Below are 21,499 nucleotides of genomic sequence, written 5' to 3' on the forward strand. Positions count from 1 at the left end.
AGACAGGGTTTTAGGGAGGGAATTCGAGACCATGGGGCCCTCAACGGCTGAAGGCACAGCTACCAATGGTGAGGTGAAGGGAGGGGGTGATGCACAGGAGACCAAAATCAGAGGAATTGAGAGATGGGTGTGTGTACAGCTGCAGGAGGTTAGATGTAAGCAAGGGAAAAGCCATGAAAGGATTTAAACAAAAAGTTGAGAATTGGCATTGGGGGACTGGGAATAAATTGGTCACTGAAGACAGGTGCTGGGCGAGCAAGATTTGGTGTCTGATAGGATAGGCGCAGCAGAGTTTTGGATGAGGTGAAGCTTATGGAGAGTGGCAGCTGGGATGAGAGCTTTAGTTGTATCTTGAGGTGATAAAAGACATGGATAAGGCTTCAGTGACAGATGAACTGAGGCAGGCGGGCAATGTTTTGGAGGTGGAACTTAAGTGGTCTATCTGTTGAAGAGGATGTGGGTTTGAAAGCCCAGCTCGGGTTTGAATAGGATACCAAGGTTGAAAATGATCAGGTTTGGCCTGATACATTTGACAGGGAAAGGGGATGGAATCGGAGGCTGGGGTATGGGGTTTGTGGTGGAGCTGAAGACTATAGCTGTGGTCTTCCAATTGATTAGCTGGAGGAAACTAGCTCACCAAGACTGGAGTCAACGAACAGTGGTGTGGTAGAGAGAGCTGGGTGTTGTCAGCGAAGTTGACGCCAAGTCTATGGATGATATTGCCAAGGGGCAACATGTTGATGAGGAGACGGGTCCTTGAGTAACTCTGGAGGTAACAGTGCAGGGGCGGAAAGAGAAGCTATTGTTGGAGATGCTTTTGGTAGGTAAAACTAAAACCGAGGGAGGGAAGTCCTACTGAGCTAGATGATGGAGGAGAGGCATTGGAAGAGGGTAGTGTAGTTAGCTGTGATAAGGGCTGCAAAGTGAACAAAGGAGGAATAATGCACCATGGTCATAGTTACAGAGAATGTCATTTGTGACTTTGATTAGGACCACTTCAGTGCTGTGGGAAGAGCAGAAACTTGATTGGAGAAATTCAGACAGGAAGTTGCAGGAGCAATGGGCATGGACTTGTAAGAAACGATATTCAAGGACTTGAGAGGAAAAGAAGGTTGGAGGTGGGCAGAAGAGTCGAGAGCAACGTCTCCTCTGTTTCTTGGTGCGCGGTCCCTTTTAAGTGGCTGCATGGCCCATTCACATTTTCGCGCATACAAAAACCGGTGAGTGGTCTGCACAGGACCTCCAGACTGCTGCGTGGCTTAACAGGGAATGTTGGTTGAGAGTGTTTTTTCTTAAAAGGGGGATGGTGATGATAGCTGCAGTTTTGAAAGGGTGGGAGAACATACCCGAGGAGAGGAAAGGTCAGCTAGCATATTATCCGTTTATGATCGCTTTAGGGATTTTGCTGACTGTTGTCTCTTTTTCAGGGGCTGATCTTTCGGTTCAAGTTCCTGATGCTCGTCACACTGACATGTGCAGCCATGACTATCATATTCTTCATTATAAGCCAGGTAAACAGTAACCCATAAAGTTAACCTATTTTTCAGATACTGTCTGACCTGTTGTGGATTTCTAACCCTGTTTTAATGTTGAGTAAATGAAGACAGCATGCATGTCGATCACCCACAATCAGCATTTGGACTGAGCAGCGGAAACCAGGTGGGGCGGCAGTTAAAATGGAGTGGGGAACTTGCCCACTCCTTTCCTACCCAGATCTGACTTACTGCAATATTAAATCATGGGCGGCAAGGACATCTGTCCCAAGCCGGCGGAGTCCTCTTCAAATATGTAGGTCGGGCTCTGGTGACAGCATCAGGGCCCAACCTGAGGCCTGATTAGCTTCCCCAGCAAGCCAAATCTGCCTGAAGCTTTATAGAAGGCCAGAAGAGGCCCAGGCAGGTGAGCTTAAAATACATATTTCCTCAAGAGTGCGCCTCCTAGCCCCACACAAAAACCTTGGGTCTCCCATGCCCTTGATTTTCCCCTCCCCCAATCGTGTCCGGAGACCTCCCCCGCCCACCATCACCACCACTTTCCTGACTGCTGGTGAAAAAAAGGGAGTGGTGCTGAGTTGTCACCTTTTGGGGGCTGTTTGTCAGCTTTTGCCAATTTTCAAGGTTAGCCTGTATGTGATGATCACAGTGCAGGCTACGTTGGATGAATCCTGAGTGGAAACTGGAATTGGTTATAGCAGCTTTCAGTAATCGGCACTGAGTCTCCCAACTCTGCAGGATTTTACCAGGGATGAAGAACTATAGTTCTATAGCTGGAAACAATACGGTGGAGGAGGATTTCCTGGAGTGCATAAGGGATGGTTTTTTAGACCAATATGTCGAGGAACCAACTAGGGGGGGAGGCCATCTTAGACTGGGTGTTGTGTAATGAGAGAGGATTAATTAGCAATCTCGTTGTGCGAGGCCCCTTGGGGAAGAGTGACCATAATATGGTGGAATTCTGCATTAGGATGGAGAATGAAACAGTTAATTCAGAGACCATGGTCCAGAACTTAAAGAAGGCTAACTTTGAAGGTATGAGGCGTGAATTGGCTAGGATAGATTGGCGAATGATACTTAAGGGGTTGACTGTGGATGGGCAATGGCAGACATTTAGAGACCACATGGATGAACTACAACAATTGTACATTCCTGTCTGGCGTAAAAATAAAAAAGGGAAGGTGGCTATCAAGGGAAATCAGGGATAGTATTAAAGCCAAGGAAGTGGCATACAAATTGGCCAGAAATAGCAGCGAACCCGGGGACTGGGAGAAATTTAGAACTCAGCAGAGGAGGACAAAGGGTTTGATTAGGGCAGGGAAAATGGAGTACGAGAAGAAGCTTGCAGGGAACATTAAGACGGATTGCAAAAGTTTCTATAGATATGTAAAGAGAAAAAGGTTAGTAAAGACAAACATAGGTCCCCTGCAGTCAGAATCAGGGGAAGTCATAACGGGGAACAAAGAAATGGCGGACCAATTGAACAAGTACTTTGGTTCGGTATTCACTAAGGAGGACACAAACAACCTTCCGGATATAAAAGGGGTCGGAGGGTCTAGTAAGGAGGAGGAACTGAGGGAAATCCTTATTAATCGGGAAATTGTGTTGGGGAAATTGATGGGATTGAAGGCCGATAAATCCCCAGGGCCTGATGGACTGCATCCCAGAGTACTTAAGGAGGTGGCCTTGGAAATAGTGGATGCATTGACAGTCATTTTCCAACATTCCATTGACTCTGGATCAGTTCCTATGGAGTGGAGGGTAGCCAATGTAACCCCACTTTTTAAAAAAGGAGGGAGAGAGATAACAGGGAATTATAGACCGGTCAGCCTGACATCAGTAGTGGGTAAAATGATGGAATCAATTATTAAGGATGTCATAGCAGTGCATTTGGAAAGAGGTGACATGATGGGTCCAAGTCAGCATGGATTTGTGAAAGGGAAATCATGCTTGACAAATCTTCTGGAATTTTTTGAGGACGTTTCCAGTAGAGTGGACAAGGGAGAACCAGTTGATGTGTTATATTTGGACTTTCAGAAGGCTTTCGACAAGGTCCCACACAAGAGATTAATGTGCAAAGTTAAAGCACATGGGATTGGGGGTAGTGTGCTGACATGGATTGAGAACTGGTTGTCAGACAGGAAGCGAAGAGTAGGAGTAAATGGGGACTTTTCAGAATGGCAGGCAGTGACTAGTGGGGTACCACAAGGTTCTGTGCTGGGGCCCCAGCTGTTTACACTGTACATTAATGATTTAGACGAGGGGATTAAATGTAGTATCTCCAAATTTGCGGATGACACTAAGTTGGGTGGTAGTGTGAGCTGCGAGGCGGATGCTATGAGGCTGCAGAGCGACTTGGATAGGTTAGGTGAGTGGGCAAATGCATGGCAGATGAAGTATAATGTGGATAAATGTGAGGTTATCCACTTTGGTGGTAAAAACAGAGAGACAGACTATTATCTGAATGGTGACAGATTAGGAAAAGGGGAGGTGCAAAGAGACCTGGGTGTCATGGTACATCAGTCATTGAAGGTTGGCATGCAGGTACAGCAGGCGGTTAAGAAAGCAAATGGCATGTTGGCCTTCATAGCGAGGGGATTTGAGTACAGGGGCAGGGAGGTGTTGCTACAGTTGTACAGGGCCTTGGTGAGGCCACACCTGGAGTATTGTGTACAGTTTTGGACTCCTAACCTGAGGAAGGACACTCTTACTATTGAGGGAGTGCAGCGAAGGTTCACCAGACTGATTCCCGGGATGGCGGGACTGACCTATCAAGAAAGACTGGATCAACTGGGCTTGTATTCACTGGAGTTCAGAAGAATGAGAGGGGACCTCATAGAAACGTTTAAAATTCTGACGGGGTTAGACAGGTTAGATGCAGGAAGAATGTTCCCAATGTTGGGGAAGTCCAGAACCAGGGGACACAGTCTCAGGATAAGGGGTAAGCCATTTAGGACCGAGCTGAGGAGGAATTTCTTCACCCAGAGAGTGGTGAACCTGTGGAATTCTCTACCACAGAAAGTTGTTGAGGCCAATTCACTAAATACATTCAAAAAGGAGTTAGATGAAGTCCTTACTACTAGGGGGATCAAGGGGTATGGCGAGAAAGCAGGAATGGGGTACTGAAGTTGCATGTTCAGCCATGAACTCATTGAATGGCGGTGCAGGCTAGAAGGGCCGAATGGCCTACTCCTGCACCTATTTTCTATGTCTATGTTTCTAAAGCAAGAAACCTGAAATACTTTTCCACTGGGGCAGAGAAGCCTCGGAGTAGATTTGATAGTGATTTTTTTAAATTACGAAGGGGGTTTAAAATTTTGTGTGAGCAAGGGAAAGCTATTTCCTCTGGTCAGGAACAGGGGCTTATCAATTCAACATAGTCAGAGAGTGAGGAGAGAATTATGGAGAAATGTCTTTATTCAGAGAGTTGTTAGGACATAATGCTTTGCTACCAAGACCATTATATCTGTCAAGAGAAGTGTAGATAAACGTTAGAAGTGGAGGAAGATACAAACAGGACAGTGGGATTCGTTTTGGATTACTGTAGTAAAATACCAGCATACACATTGGGCCGAATGGCCTCTCTGTGCTGTAAGTGCCCATGTTTCTGTGGGTTGTCACCAAGATTTCAGTAGAACTTAATGGTAGATGCTGTCCCCTGGTAATTGATTTTATTGTTTTTCTTGCTGTGTTTCCTATATCTGTCACTGTAATGGATCCATCACAGACCCAATTCATGTCCGGACCGGGGTCAAACAGGGCTGCGTCATCGCCCCAACCCTCTTCTCAATCTTCCTTGCTGCCATGCTCCACCTCACAGTTGATAAGCTCCCCACTGGAGTGGAGCTAAACTACAGAACCAGTGGGAACCTGTTCAAACTTCGCCGTCTCCAGGCCAGGTCCAAGACCACTCCAACCTCTGTCGTCGAGCTACAGTACGTGGACGATGCCTGCATCTGTTCACGCACAAAGGCTGAACTCCAGGACATAGTCAACGTATTTACCGAGGCGTATGAAAGCATGGGCCTTACGCTAAACATTAGTACGACAAATGTCCTCCACCAGCTTATCCCCCCCTCCAAGCATCAAGATCCACGGCGTGGCCCTGGACAATGTGGACCACTTTCCCTATCTCGGGAGCCTCCTATCAACAAGAACAGGCATTGATGATGAGATCTAACACTGCCTCCAGTGCGCCAATGCAGCCTTCGGCCGCCTGAGGAAAAGAGTGTTTGAAGATCAGTCCCTCAAAACTGTCACGAAGCTCATGGTCTATAGGGCCGTAGTAATACCCGCCCTCCTGTATGGCTCAGAGACGTGGACCATGTACAGTAGATACAAGTTGCTGGAGAAATACCACCAGCGATGTCTCCACAAGATCCTGCAAATCCCCTGGGAGGACAGACACACAAACATTAGCGTCCTCGTCCAGGTCAACATCCCCAGCATTGAAGCACTGACCACACTTGATCAATACGCTGGGCAGGCCACATAGTTCGCATGTGAGACACGAGACTCCCAAAGCAAGCGCTCTACTCTGAACTCACCCATGGCAAACGAGCCAAAGGTGGGCAGAGGAAACATTACAAGGACACCCTCAAAGCCTCCCTGATAAAGTGAAACATCCCCACTGACACCTGGGAGTCCTTGGCCATAGACCACCCGAAGTGGAGGAAGTGCATTCGGGAGGGCGCTGAGCTCCTCGAGTATCATGGCCAAGAGCATGCAGAAATCAAGCGCAGGCAAACCAGGCTCCCTGCCCACCCTTTCCCTCAACGACTATCTGTCCCACCTGTGACAGAAACTGTGGTTCTCGTATTGGACTGTACAGCCACCTAAGAACTCATGCTAAGAGTGGAAGCAAGTCTTCCTCGATTCCGAGGGACGGCCTATGATGATGATGACTCTTGCTACCTCGACAGCTCGAGTCACTTTCATACTAATGAAGTTGGAACGAACTTGCATTACTCAGAGAGATATATATATATAAAACTTAGTGGTCGTAGAGTGGTTTCACTCTTGCTCAACAGTATAAGTAAGCTGTGCCTCGACCAGCACCAATGACTTTCAACTGTGGCAGGGGGCAGACAAGAAATGGTAAACTTCTTCACTGTTGAGGTATATTATGCCATGTGTAATGATTAGTGAGCCGAGTGACAACTGCTATATATTGTTAAAGGAGGATTTTGCCATCTGAACTTTTTTTAAAGCTAAATAATTACAAGGAATTTAGGACGGTTTTAATTCTCCAGCTCAAAAAAGAATCTTTTAAGAGGTGCCATCTGCATGTAGTAGTAGTAGTATGCCTTTGATGATAAGAGGCTCCCGAGATATGGGAACTGGTCCACGTTGTTGAGGGCCGCGCCGTGAATCGATGATTGGAGGGCAGTAATTGATGTCGCTTCGTTGGGCAGGCCACATGGTATGCATGCCAGATACGAGACTCCCTAAGCAAATGCTTTATGCGGAGCTCCTTCATGGTAAACGAGCCAAAGGTGGGCAGCGGAAACCTTACGAGGACCCCCTCAAATCCTCCCTCACCATTGACACCTGCGAGACCCTGACCGAAGACCGCTCGAGGTGGAGAAAGTGCATCTGGGAGGGCGTTGAGCACTTCGAGTCTCAACGCAAAGAGCATGAAGAGGTCAGGCGCGCGGCAAACCAGCCCCACCCACCCCTTCCCTCGACGAATGTCTGTCCCACCTGTAACAGGGTCTGTGGCTCTCGTATTGGACTGTTCAGCCATCAAAGAACTCACTTTGGGAGTGGAAGCAAGTCTTCCTCGATTCCGAGGGACTGCCTATGATGATGATGAGTAGTAGTATTAGGCGGGCCCTCATGTCAAGGATGACCGGCTTCCACACCAAAAAAGATGAGTTCACCAGTGTTTCAATGAGTTGCATTTTGAAGTGTGGAAGATGCTTGTGCGTGAATTATTTTAACGTGGAGTGGCCATTGCACAGCAGCCATCACACGGGCTTGACAGAGTAAATCCTTGGTCCAGTGGTAAGGGTTAACCAAAACAATTGGAGACCAAACACTGCTGCGCCGCTCCTGGGCCACGATCCCGCCGCTCCTCGACTCTGACCCTGCTGCTTCTGGGCCACGACTCTTCCCCCCCCCCCCCACCCCGCCCCCTCGATTCCGACAGCACAGGTAACATGTACATAAGAAATAGGGGCAGGAGTAGGCCATACGGCCCCTCAAACCTGCTCCGCCATTCAAAGGATCATGGCTGATCTGATCTTGGCCTCAGCGCCACTTTCCTGCCCGCTCCCCATAACCCTTGACTCCCCTATCGTTCAAAAATCTGTCCATCTCCACCGTAAAAATATTCCACAGATTCACGACCCTCAGAGAAGAAATTCCTTCTCCTTTCCGTTGTAAATGGGCGACCCCTTATTCTGTATGCACTGGGACACAAAAAATAAAAGCCAAGCGGTCTCGCAGAAAATTATCCCCAAATAATTTTTCCAATCAGAAATATTTTTTCATCTCAAACACTTCAAGTGGTCAAAATCACCCAGCTCCCATAATAATTTAACAGAGTGCATTATATAATGCATCAATAAATGGCTTCAGCACTTCATTCACTGTGATCGACATCTGGGAATATTTAATCAGGGTAGGAAAAAGAAACATTAGCCAACCACTTTCTTTGTTTACTAACTTAGACTGGCCAGTTACAGCTTCCTGACTGCCACAATGGCTGACCTAAGTAATTTGGTGCCTACCAAAGATTGAATGTGGGCCCTCCTTAGTTTGTGTGGCTTGGTTCCACACTAAGCCGTGGATTTACCACCTGAGCCATTGGGGCGGATTGACGGCCACTGAACACTCATCTGCACTTCGTATCCACTCCTGTTTGACCTCATTGCTGGTTGTTAAACAGTATTTCTCTGCTTCAGTATGCAGACTCAAGAAAAAGAAGCTTAGAGAAAGTATTGCAGCCTAATTCAGAGTCTTTCCAATTCTAAAAATTATAATGAGGGCTTATCTTGATGGTCAAAATAGGAAGCTGGAGACTTCACACTCCACTGATTACCTGGCACTGTAAGGGCTGCTAACACTGAATCTATTTAAAGGCAGTCGACATCATTCACTGGCCAGTGTGTTTGCATTCCCACAATGAGTTGAATCAGTTCCATTACAGCTGTACAAAAGACAGACACCCACTTGTTAAATGTCAGCTCTGACTACAGGCGAGGCCAACAGCATTTCCAACCTATTTTGATGCAAATTTCCTCCTTTGCAACATCAATTCAAGTTTAGAAACGGTCAAGGCTACTAATTTGCTGTTTCCACAGAAAATAGACACGAGCACAGAACATGATCCCAAAGCATCATAAAAATCCTGGAATCCCATGTAATAAAAACCAAATTCTATTTGTGCCATCGAAATGTGACTGCTTGAAATCCTCACGAAAATCCATTTGTGAGGAAGAGACAGCGCGTGAATGTCCAAGTAACTCATTTTATTGAACAAAGGGTTTCCTAACTGTGGCCCTGAATCACAGGGCCAATAAGCCCCAGGAATCTGATCTATAAAGCTTAGGCAACTCAGTTTTATTTGCGCTTGCATTTCCTTATATTTATCACTCATTGCCTTGTCTTATTTGAATTTCATGGGTCTGGAGATTTATAGAGAGCTGTATTTGGACTGTTGCATCATTGTGGATAAATCCTAAATCAGAACATGAAGATCTGTTCATTTAAGCAGCTTGAGATATTTACAAAGCAATGGAAATGATTTAAATGCCCTGTGACCCACAAGGTTTTGTGGTATTCGCCCATGTAGCCCACAAAAACACAAGCCCCGGACACTCCTGGATTGGAATGTTTGCTATGTTGTCTGAATTTTCTCTCTCGTCCTGAAGGCACTCATTTGCCGGGCTGTGGCTCCAAGGACACTTGCTGCCCTCTGGTACTTAACCTTTGTGTGTGAGCCTAAATAGAGGATTTAGTAACCTAATCAACCTCATTGGCATTACCGTTGAGCCTGAATCTGTCCTCGCCTGACATCCGTGCTCATATCCTTTCCAACAGCAGACATAGGAACAGGAGCAGGCCTTTCAGCCCCTCGAACCTGTTTCACCATTCATTGAGATCATGGGTGATTTGTATCCTCACTCTCCATCCACTGCCTTGACTCCATATCCTTTTATACCCTTGTCTAGCAAAAATTTATCAATCTTAGAAATTCACGACATAGAAGGAGGTAATTTGGCATTGTGTCTGCCGGCTGAAAAAGAGCTATCCAGCCTAATCCCATTTTCCAGCTCTTGGTCTGTAGCCTTGTAGGTTACGGCATTCAAGTGCATATCCAAGTACTTTTTAAATGTGATGAGGATTTCTGCCTTTAACACCCTTTCAGGCAGTGTGTTCTAGACCCCCACCACCCTCTGGGTGAAATAAAATCTCCTCAACTTCCCTCTAACCAAGGAAATAAAGGAGAGTATCAAATTAAAAACCAATGCGTATAAGGTGGCCAAGGTTAGTGGGAAAATAGAAGATTGGGAAAATTTTAAACGACAGCAAAGAATGATTAAGAAAGCAATAAAGAAAGGAAAGATAGATTACGAAGGTAAACTTGCGCAAAACATAAAAACGGATAGTAAAAGCTTTTACAGATATATAAAACGGAAAAGAGTGACTAAAGTAAATGTTGGTCCCTTAGAAGATGAGAAGGGGATTTAATAATGGGAAATGTGAAAATGGCTGAGACCTTAAACAATTATTTTGCTTCGGTCTTTACAGTGGAAGACACAGAAACCATGCCAGAAATTGCTGGTCACAGGAATGTGGGAAGGGAGGACCTTGAGACAATCACTATCACTAGGGGGGTAGTGCTGGACAGGCTAATGGGACTCAAGGTAGACAAGTCCCCTGGTCCTGATGAAATGCATCCCAGGGTATTAAAAGAGATGGCGGAAGTTATGGCAGATGCATTCATTATAATCTACTAAAATTCTCTGGACTCTGGGGTGGTACCAGCGGATTGGAAAGCAGCTAATGTAACGCCTCTGTTTAAAAAAAAAAAGGGGGCAGACAAAAGACAGGTAACTATAGGCCGGTTAGTTTAACATCTGTAGTGGGGAAAATGCTTGAAACTATCATTAAGGAAGAAATAGCGGGACATCTAGATAGGAATAATGCAATCAAGCAGACGCAGCATGGATTCATGAAGGGGAAATCATGTTTAACTAATTTACTGGAATTCTTTGAGGATATAACGAGCATGGTGGATAGAGGTGTACCGATGGATGTGGTGTATTTAGATTTTCAAAAGGCATTCGATAAGGTGCCACACAAAAGGTTACTGCAGAAGATAAAGGTACGCGGAGTCAGTGGAAATGTATTAGCATGGATAGAGAATTGGCTGGCTAACAGAAAGCAGAGAGTCTGGATAAATGGGTCCTTTTCGGGTTGGAAATCGGTGATTAGTGGCGTGCCACAGGGATCGGTGCTGGGACCACAACTGTTTACAATATACATAGATGACCTGGAAGAGGGGACAGAGTGTAGTGTAACAAAATTGCAGATGACACAAAGATTAGTGGGAAAGCGGGTTGTGTAGAGGACACAGAGGCTGCAAAGAGATTTAGATAGGTTAAGCGAATGGGCTAATTTTGGCAGATGGAATACAATGTCGGAAAGTATGAGGTCATCCACCTTGGGGGGAAAAAAACAGTAAAAGGGAATATTATTTGAATGGGGAGAAATTACAACCTGCTGCGGTGCAGAGGGACCTGGGGGTCCCTGTGCATGAATCCCAAAAAGTTAGTTTGCAGGTGCAACAGGTAATCAGGAAGGCGAATGGAATGTTGACCTTCATTGCGAGAGGGATGGAGTACAAAAGCAGGGAGGTCCTTCTGCAACTGTACAAGGTATTGGTGAGGCCGCACCTGGAGTACTGCATGCAGTTTTGGTCACCTTACTTAAGGAAGGATATACTAGCTTTGGAGGGGGTACAGAGACGATTCACTAGGCTGATTCCGGAGATGAGGGGATTACCTTATGATGATAGATTGAGTAGACTGGGTCTTTACTCGTTGGAGTTCAGAAGGATGAGGGGTGATCTTATAGAAACATTTAAAATAATGAAAGGGATAGACAAGATAGAGGCAGAGAGGTTGTTTCCACTGGTCAGGGAGACTAGAACTAGGGGGCACAGCCTCCAAATACGGGGGAGCCAATTTAAAACCGAGTCGAGAAGGAATTTCTTCTCCCAGAGGGTTGTGAATCTGTGGAATTCTCTGCCCAAGGAAGCAGTTGAGACTAGCTCATTGAATGTATTCAAGTTACAGGTAGATAGATTTTTAACCAATAAGGGAATTAAGGGTTATGGGGAGCGGGCGGGTAAGTGAAGCTGAGTCCACGGCCGGATCAGCCATGATCTTGATGAATGGCGGAGCAGACTCAAGGGGCTAGATGGCCTACTCCTGTTCCTAATTCTTATGTTCTTATATGTTCTAATCCTTTTACCAATTACTTTAAATCTATGCCACCTGCTTATTGATCTCCCTGTTAAGGGAAATAGATCCTTCCTATCCACTCTATCTAGGCCCCTTAATTATTTTATACAGCTCAATCAAGCCTCTCCTCAGCCTCCTCGATTCCAAAGAAAACAACCCCAGCCTATCCAATCTTTCCTCATAACTAAAGTTCTCCAGTCCCAGCAACATCCTCATAAATTTCCTTTGTACCCTCTCTAGTGCAATCACATCTTTCCTGTAATGTGGTGACCAGAACTGTACACAATACTCTAGCTATGGCCTAACTGCTGTTTTATACAGTTCAAGCATAACCTCCCTGCTCTTATTATATTCCTCGGCTAATAAAGGAAAGTATCCCGTATGCCTTCTTATCCACAGATCCCTGAAGGTAGCAGGATAGGTTGATATACTCTAAGATCCCTCTATTCCTCTAAGATTTAAAATTATTAATTGAGCTGGCATCTGCTGCTTTTTGTGGGAGAGATTCACACCTACCACCCTTTTATGAAGAAATGTTTCCGAACCCCTCTCCTGAATGGCCTGGCTTATGTCCCCTTGTCTTAGACTCGCCCACCAATGGAAAAAGTTTCTCAATCAACCCTATCAATTCCTTTCAATGTCCTAAAAACCTAAATTAAATCACCACTTAACCTTCTATATTCCAGGGAATACAAACCTAGTTCATGTAATCCTTATAATTTAATCCTTGGAGTCCTGGTAACATTGTAGTGAATCTGAGCTGTGCTCTTTCCATAGCCAATGTTTCTATGGTGCGGTGCCCAGAATGGTACACAGTACACCAGATGCGGAATAACCAGGGCTTTGTATAGCTGTAGCAAAACTTCTTTCTAATCTAGCCCTTTAGATATAAACACTAACATTCCATACAGTCACTGTCTAACAATCAGGACTGGGAATCTTGGCTGTCTGATTTCAATTCAGGAGTACTGAGACCAATTGTAGCATCCAACTCCCTGCTTGAGATTGGTTACTTCAGTAAAGAACAGGGATTGAACCACATACCCATTGGTCTATATAGTTCAATATAACATTGCCAATACTGCTTAAATGAGCAGTAGTAAAGTGCCGTAACCTATCGGGCTATGGACCAAGAGCTGGAAAGTGGGATTAGGCTGGATAGTTCTTGGTCGGCCGGCGCGGATACGATGGGCTGAAATGGCCTCCTTCCGTGCTGTAAATTTCTATAATTCTATGAGAGCCGACCAGAAAAAATAGCACGAATTTAAGTTTTGCTGATGTGTTCAGAAAAGCCAAGGAAAACCACCACCTGAGTTACATAGGATTACATACGATATATGGCACGGAAACAGGCCATTCGGCCCAACCAGTCCATGCCGGCGTTTATGCTCCACTCAAGCCTCCGCCCGTCTTTCCTCATCTAAATCTTATCAGCATAAACTTCTATTCCCTTCTCCTTCATATACTTGTCTAGCCTCCCCTTAAATGCATCTGTACTATTCACTTCAACCAATCCCTGTGGTAGCGAGTTCCACATTCTCACCACTCTTTGGGTAAAGAAGTTTTTCTTCTGAATTCCCGATTGGATTTCTTGGTGACTATCTTATATTGATGGCCTCTAGTTATGGTCTTCCCTAAAAGTGGAAACATTCTCTTTCTATCTACTCTATCAAAAGCTTTCATAATTTAGAGACCTCTATTAGGTCACCCCTTAGCCTTTTTTCAAGAGAAAAGAGGCTCAACCTGTTCATCCTTTCCTGATACAATCGCATTTCTGGTATCATCCTTGTAAATCTTCTCTGCACCCTCTTCAGTGCCTCTGTATCCTTTTTATAATATGGCGACCAAAACTGTGTGCTGTTCTAACCAAGGTTCAGTACAGGTTTAGCATAACTTCCTTACTTTTCAATTCTATACCTCTAGAAATAAACCCTTGCTTACTGCTTGGTTTGCTTTTTTAATGGCCTTGCTAACCTGTATTGCAACTTTGTGATTTATGTATTTGTACTCCGAGATTCCTTTGTTCCACTGCCTCACCTAGATTCGTGACCTCCCTATTCTTCCTTCAAAAATGTAATACCTCACATTTATCTGTGTTGAACTTCATTTGCCAATTATATGTCCATTCTACAAGTTTATTAATGTCCTTCTGTAATTTGTTGCAGTCCTCCTCAGTATTGACTAGCTTCCAATGTGGTGTCATCCAAAAATTTAGAAATTGTGATTTTGATTCCAAAGTCTAAATCATTAATATGAATTATGAACAGCGGTCCCAGCACTGATCCTTATGGAACACTGCTATCCACCTTCTGCCCCTGTGAATAGCTACACTTTTCCAGTTCTGACGAAGGGTCACAGATCTGAAACCTTAACTCTGTTTCTCACCACAATGCTGCTTGACCTGCTGAGATTTCCAGCAGTTTCTGTTTTTCAGATTCCAGCATCCACGGTATTTTGCTTTTGTACCTTTTACCCCTACCCTCTGCTTTCTGTCTTGAAGCCAGCTAGTTATCCATTCTGCTACTTGTCCCCTGACACTGCCTTCTCTGACCTTGTTCATCAGTCTATAATGGGGTACCTTTATTGAAGGCCTTTTGAAAATCTAGATAAATTACATCTACTGCACTACCATTGTCTACTCTCTGTTACCTCTTCAAAACATTCAGTGAGGTTGGTCAAGCAAGACTTGACTTTTTTTTTGAAATCCATGCTGACTATTCATTATTATATTTTTGGTTTCTCGATGTTCTTCTATTTTCTCCTTTTAGTAGGAGTTGCTTCTCCATTCCTCCAGCAGCAGCAGTGCGACCTCATTCATATTTCAGCGCAATCACCAAGTTAAGGTTGCTATACACAACAGTGCAGTAATATAAAGAGAGCATGATGCCAATGTTCTTTCAAGCTCATGAATTACTCTCTACATCAGGGGCAATTTTCTTTGCTTGTAGGTGGGCAAAACAACTGGCTGCCTTTGTCTCTGCCATTTAATGGGTTTCTCTCTTGCCTTGGCTGCTGTGCAAGGGCCATGTGGCAAAGAAGTTCAGGAAATGGTTTACATAAGAACATAAGAATTAGGAACAGCAGTAGGCCATCTAGCCCCTCGAGCCTGCTCCACCATTCAAAAAGATCATGGCTGATCTGGCCGTGGACTCGGCTCCATTTACCCGCCTGCTCCCTGTAACCCTTAATTCCCTTATTGGTTAAAATCTATCTATCTGTGATTTGAATACATTCAATGAACTAACCTCAACTGCTTCCTTAGGCAGAGAATTCCACAGATTCACAACCCTCTGGGAGAAGAAATTCCTTCTCAACTCGGTTTTAAATTGGCTCCCCTGTATTTTGAGGCTGTGCCCCCTAGTTCTAGTCTCCCCCACCAGTGGAAACATCCTCTCTGCCTCTATCTTGTCTATCCCTTTCATTATTTTAAATGTTTCTATAAGATCACCCCTCATCCTTCTGAACTCCAATGAGTAAAGACCCAGTCTACTCAATCTATCATCATAAGGTAACCCCCTCATCTCCGGAATCAGCCTAGTGAATCGTCTCTGTACCCCCTCCAAAGCTAGTATATCCTTCCTTAAGTAAGGTGACCAAAACTGCACGCAGTACTCCAGGTGCGGCCTCACCAATACCCTATACTCTATACAGTTGCAGCAGGACCTCCCTGCTTTTGTACTCCATCCCTTTCGCAATGAAGGCCAACATTCCATTCGCCATCCTGATTACCTGCTGCACCTGCAAACTAACTTTTTGGGATTCATGCACAAGGACCCCCCGGTCCCTCTGATTCTCATCACTCCAGCTTGTGAATTCAGTGCAGAAATTCTCTCCGTCAACCAGTTGAACACTTCAGTACAGGAAAGAGCGCTACACAAGAACATCTATCACTCCATCCTAGCTCTTGTGTTGGTATATATTGGGTTCAGGTTGACAATTGATAGTTATCCATTATGCTCATCTTTACAAAGAATGACTATTTACTTTCATTTTTAGTTAACTCATGCACTGGAGATATCTAACTAATTTTAAAATCTACAAGATTTTGTGTAGTGCACCCATGTATTTCTGGTTGTTTTAATCCCCAGTCTGTACTGAGTTAGTAAATCTCAGCCAGCGTGCCAGTGGGTGTGTGACAATTGGCCTCCATATCTCCCGACTAGAGGGAGAAAGATGCAGCAAGTGTTCTCATTTCTGATGATTATCCAGTGACTCCTGCTGGGAAATGTGTGTGTGAACATTGAGGGGAGGGCTGCAATAACCTCCAGTTGAATAGCTGGCTACACGTGATCTTGGCTCATGCATGAACAATAGCTGCATGTACAAGATGCATAGAAATTACAAGAAGAAAACAGGGGCCTTCGGCACAAACTGTTCCCGCCACTTTGTTGTCCTTTTAGCTTAACTAACTTCTCCAATACATTCTTTCGATATACAACACAGCTGTATTCTGGTACAAATCCATACCTTCAGGAGAAATGGGGAGCTGTGTGATTTTTATCAATAAAAAGAAATACACTACAAATGCTGGAAATCTGAAATAAGAAAACAGGAAATGCTGGAAATACGCAGCAGGTCCATCAGCATCTGTGCAGAAAAAAAAGAGTTGAAGTTTCAGATGCAAACCATTTTATTCTGGTTTAACATTTCCAGTATTTATAGTTTCTCTTCAGCTTTTTGTTGTTCTGTGCTCCTTTACAAACATCCTATCAAATTCTGACGTTCCCTCCTCAGGTAAATGAGGGACACTGGAAGTGGGGAGAATACACCGTGCAGGTGAACAGTGCTTTCTTCACTGGCATTTATGGCATGTGGAACCTTTATGTCTTCGCTATCATGTTTCTGTATGCTCCATCCCACAAGTGTTACAGTGACGCTGATCAATCCAACGGTAGGTATCCTTTTTTTTTAATTTATCAATTGCTGAATGTTAGAGAGCTTTGTTTCTCTGGAGTAGGGTTGCTGCAAGGGGTGGGGATCTTCTCTCTGTCAAGGCTTTTTTTAAGCAACTGTAAGTTTCCCTGATGGCTGATTTGGGAAGTTTATTATCCAATGTGGTACTGGCCATACAGGAAGATATCACTTACTCTGCCAAGTTAGCTGATCTCGGCAAAGATTGCAGGGGTGCTGCAATTAACTTCCATCACTGCACGGTTATTTTTTTTCTTCCATTTACTAACACCGATTTTTACTTGTCTACATTTTTGCTACAATTAGTGAACAGAGGAAAATGAACAACATTTTTTAGACTTGCAAAGAATAATAGCCAGTTAACATCCAGCCTCATTTTAAATTTGCACGATGTATTCTCCTTAGACGGCCCCAGTTGGATGATGGCTCCAAATGTGTATCTTTGAATAAAAAAGACTCTTCTAATATATTAATCATACATCTAGTGTATGACTGCCAAACTTGAAAGTGTTAGTTTGATACAGGTACAAACCATGTGGCGTATTTGCATCTGATTTGCTCAAATGTCGTTCATAAAACGGATTGTTGTAAAAACTTAACTGGTTCATTAATGTCTTTTCAGGAAGGCAATCTGCCACTCTTGCAGTCTGGGCCTATATGTGACTCCAGTCCCCCACCAAAGTGGTTGACTCTTAATTGTCCTCTGAACTGGCTTGGCAAGCCACTCGATTATATCAAACTGCCACAAACTACAACGGTTAAAGAGGAACTCGTACCACCATCTTCTCGCAACTGTGGATGGGCAATTAAATGCCCACATCCCAAGAATACTTCAAAAAAAAGCCACAAATCACAAATAAACAGGCAGGGAATCTACCAGTTACCAAGTACCAACGAGGTGCAAAAACTACCAATCAAGAATCAACAACAAACAATAAAACAACTAGCAAAGAGCAACCAATAAAATAACTTCAATTATTTTTTTAATTATTCAATATTCAATCACCATCTCCCCCCCCCCCCCCCCCCCCCCGCAATAACACAAAGATTAAAAATAAGGTTCACAACATAAAAACATAAAATTACATTCTGTTGCTAAACCATTAAACGTTTCCACGTAATTACCGTTTCTATGAAATCTCTCGAGCAATGTTTCCCACTGGAGGCCAGCCCTTCTCCTGGTCTCTTGGGACTTCCCATAGCTATCACTGTCAGTTATCAACTGAATAAAGGTGTTCAACCAGGTAACAAACTACAACTCCCACTACACAACACTCTCATCCTGCCAGGTACTTTGTGGACTTCAGCTCCTAGAATGCAGTGAAAGCCACATCCTTTCCTTCCGAGTCAAATGAATATCACCATATTTTACAGTATAACATGCCATGAAGCCTATCTCGACCAGTTCACAGTGCAATCTCGTGCACCGATCACACTCTCTCATGGGAGAGGCAAACCGAGAAAGGAGGTAAACAAAATCTATCAGTTGTGACCTAAGTGTTCTGGTTTCTTGCAATTCCCTAGGTGATCTTGGAATAAACGGTGGTGAGGAACTGCAGCTGACCACCACAATCACCCATGCTGATGGACCAACCGAGATTTATAGATTGGCTGGCAAGGAGGCACAAGAGTAATCGATGAGGAGGAATTGGGAGAAACCATGCCAGCAGCACAAGGCCAACTGAGCATTTCCCTGCGGAATGGGGAAAATGTATAAATCTGTTCAATTATATGTGGACTGACATCATGTGATAGGGAATTGAGCCTGTTGGAATTCCTGTTGCTGGTGAGATAGGACTCCTCCTTCCGATAATTACAACTTGTATAGTCTGTGGAAGATTCCAGAACTGTGCCTTTTATAAAAATGGGATTATTTCCATTTTTTTTAAGTCAAAGAATTCAAGTGCTTGTCAAAGCAAATTACCATCACTGTAGTTTATATCTCACTGAACATTACTTTCTGTAAGTATAAAGTATTGTAGTGTTGCAACTGTCTGTAGGCAACCACCATCAGTGCTCAAGGGATTGGTCCTAAGTGAGACTGTGAAAGAGGTAAAGAAAGAACTTGCATTTATATAGCGCCTTATCATGTCCTCAAGCTGCCCCAAAGCGCTTTACATCTAGTGAATTATAGAGCAAATAGATTTAGATCCAAATCTTACAAGGAAAGGCTAAGTGCAGTGATGGACATCAACATTACTGTCAGATAGTACTTTAATATACACTTTAAAAACATTAAAACTATTTTATGATTATCTGTGTACACACATTTGTTTTTGATGATTTTAAATACGTATTCCTTTTTGAAAGAGGAAGAGAAGCCTAAAGGAAGTTGAATGTGTTGTTTAATCTGTTGATCCTTGCCAATATATGCAAATATTATAAAGGTTATGTTGTGCACAGACAGACAGCAGACTAACCTTAAACTAGTAGTATTCATACTGCAGCCTGAGGGTCCACATGCTCTTCACCTATCTGCCCTCAGTAGAACTGGTGCTCTATATTGTGTCTGGGCTTCCATTCACAACTGAGATGTTGACCGAGCCGATGTTCAGTGCAGTTCTCTTGCTGTCCAATGAGAGAAAGTAAATGAATGCTTTTAGATGGCGGGGTTATTCCAACAGTATTAAAGCAATTGAAAAGGCTCTTTTAAACCAATCGAATAATCAGTCTGGAATTCTTTTTTCCTACTTTGGGAAGTTACCAGGCCTCCATTCCAATCAAGAGCACAGGGTGTGAGGAATTGAAGGTGCAGCCCACCACTGTAATGCAGCATGTTGGAGCAATCCTGTCGGTGACCCTTGAGCAAGGTACTGGTTGGGGTTATGACCCTCTACAAAAATGTAGGAACATTGTCATAAAGGGTACCTGTTACGTTTTCTTTTCTCCCTTTGTCTCCTGCAGTTGCTGGGGTACATTACCCCGAGGGATCAGCAACCCTCGAATATTTTACCCAAGTGATTATTCAGAATGTCCGTGTTGGCCGGCAATTTAGCAACGGGGCAGGGGCATAACAACTGAGCCTGATCATAAACAGATGCTTTCCAGCAACGGTCACTGGATAGTGATCATGGCTGATTTTTATTCTTTAAATTTTTCTCTCCCCTTCTTGTCCCAGGGGCACTAAGGTCAATTGTAATGTGGAAGTTGCTGCCATAGCTGAGATGAGCTAACTAAGCAATAAGCAGGGATCTTCCTGGTCTGTATAGCTCAGTACCACATCACGCCATTTTATTACTTGCCTAAGGAATCAGGAGGACTGTGCCTGATGCTTTAAGGTGTCTCTCATTTAATTGATCAAAAAAATCTGCTGTCAATGAATAGATGTTAAGTAGGACTTTGACATCAGCATGTATAAGCAAAGACATTGTTCAAAACATAGGATTGTGACTTAATGGAGACATCAGACACCTGCACCTTGCAATAGGGATATATTGCACAACACATCACAAAAATGATAAAGTTGGAAACATATTTACTATAATGGCCACTTTAAAACAAAAAGGGATATGGCATGTCTTTTCTTTGACTCGAACACCGGTGAAAATTGTACTCCTTCGAAGGTGTAGATATTTTATGATGTAACAGTGTAGCATTAATGAATTTTTAGGTGGCAAATGGTGGTTAGGATTTTTATAACTTGGAAATAGATATGCTTGTGTGCTCATTTTAAATAAAGTTTGTATGCTGTGATTGGATACAGCCTCAATGATTGATCAGACTGTTTTAAACAAACAGCTAGGTCTATTAGTCTCTATTTCTCCACTTGCTGCAATCACAACACCTTCACTACTGAAAGTGCTGGGGTAGATATTCAATTTGCCGCCCAGGAACGACCAGATTATCATTTCCGTTGAGATCAGGCAGTTCCTATAATGGTCAATCAATCTGCAACGGCAAATTTACACCGGGAGGCAAGTTGAAAATCTACCCCCACCAACTCTTGCAGGGACGTATTTCCACGAGTGCTGGCCAGGCAGCGACTCTCCAGTGCTTCACCCAGGTGCCATTCTTCTTGTGGGGATTAGACTTAAAGTCCCAATTTTAACTGGATGCAGGATTCAGGTGGGCAGCGAGTACGGTGAACATCAAACTCCATTGGCTCTACTGTGAGGCCTGGGTGATTTTAAAAACCGGTTGCCATCTGCATGTCATCAGTCAGCTGCCGGCCCGGATCGGGTGGGCATTGCAGCTGGCTGGCAGGTGGGAGAGGAATTTCGGGTGGCAGGATCTCAAAGGAGGGAACTCTGGGGTAGGGGAGGCTTAAACTTTCCTTGGGCCTGGAGAAGCACATGAATGTAATATCCATTGCTGCGCTGGCTGAAATCCGCACACTCAGTACAAACCGGAGATCAAACTTGGGATTTTCTTGACCTGTCTAGCTTTGTTTTACATCCGAGAGTACATTTACCCACTTGGCAAGTGGTAGTCTTTATAGTCCTTTTAGCTCACCTCCTACCCTGTGCTAAAGTGACTGATGCCTTATTTCAGAACTCAAGACCGACCAGTAGGCACACTAGAGGTTTCCTTTTCCCTTCCCCCTTTCTCAAAGACAGTGGAGCCAAAATTGCCCCCTGACTGAAGGGGGGGGGGGGGGGGGGACACCTACTGTTTTTAAAG

The 21,499-nt window shown here is 44.1% G+C and overlaps 1 protein-coding gene across 2 annotated transcripts in view; it reads left to right on the forward strand.

Annotated features, from left to right (window-relative positions):
* wls (Wnt ligand secretion mediator) overlaps positions 1-20,570 on the forward strand; it is an 80,777-nt gene extending 60,207 nt beyond the window's left edge. Inside the window, exons 10-12 of one of the 2 annotated variants that reach the window (XM_070886991.1) lie at positions 1,428-1,511; positions 16,703-16,859; positions 18,404-20,570. In XM_070886991.1, the coding sequence (XP_070743092.1) occupies positions 1,428-1,511; positions 16,703-16,859; positions 18,404-18,513 (351 nt within the window). In that variant the 3' untranslated portion in view covers positions 18,514-20,570. Of the gene's footprint in view, positions 1-1,427; positions 1,512-16,702; positions 16,860-17,501; positions 18,091-18,403 lie in introns of those variants that run through there. The other variant, XM_070886992.1, reaches the window with a different exon arrangement.
* Positions 20,571-21,499: the final 929 nt, after the last annotated feature.

The sequence above is a fragment of the Pristiophorus japonicus genome, chromosome 8 (genome assembly GCF_044704955.1).
Source record: "Pristiophorus japonicus isolate sPriJap1 chromosome 8, sPriJap1.hap1, whole genome shotgun sequence".
NCBI lineage: Eukaryota > Metazoa > Chordata > Chondrichthyes > Pristiophoridae > Pristiophorus > Pristiophorus japonicus.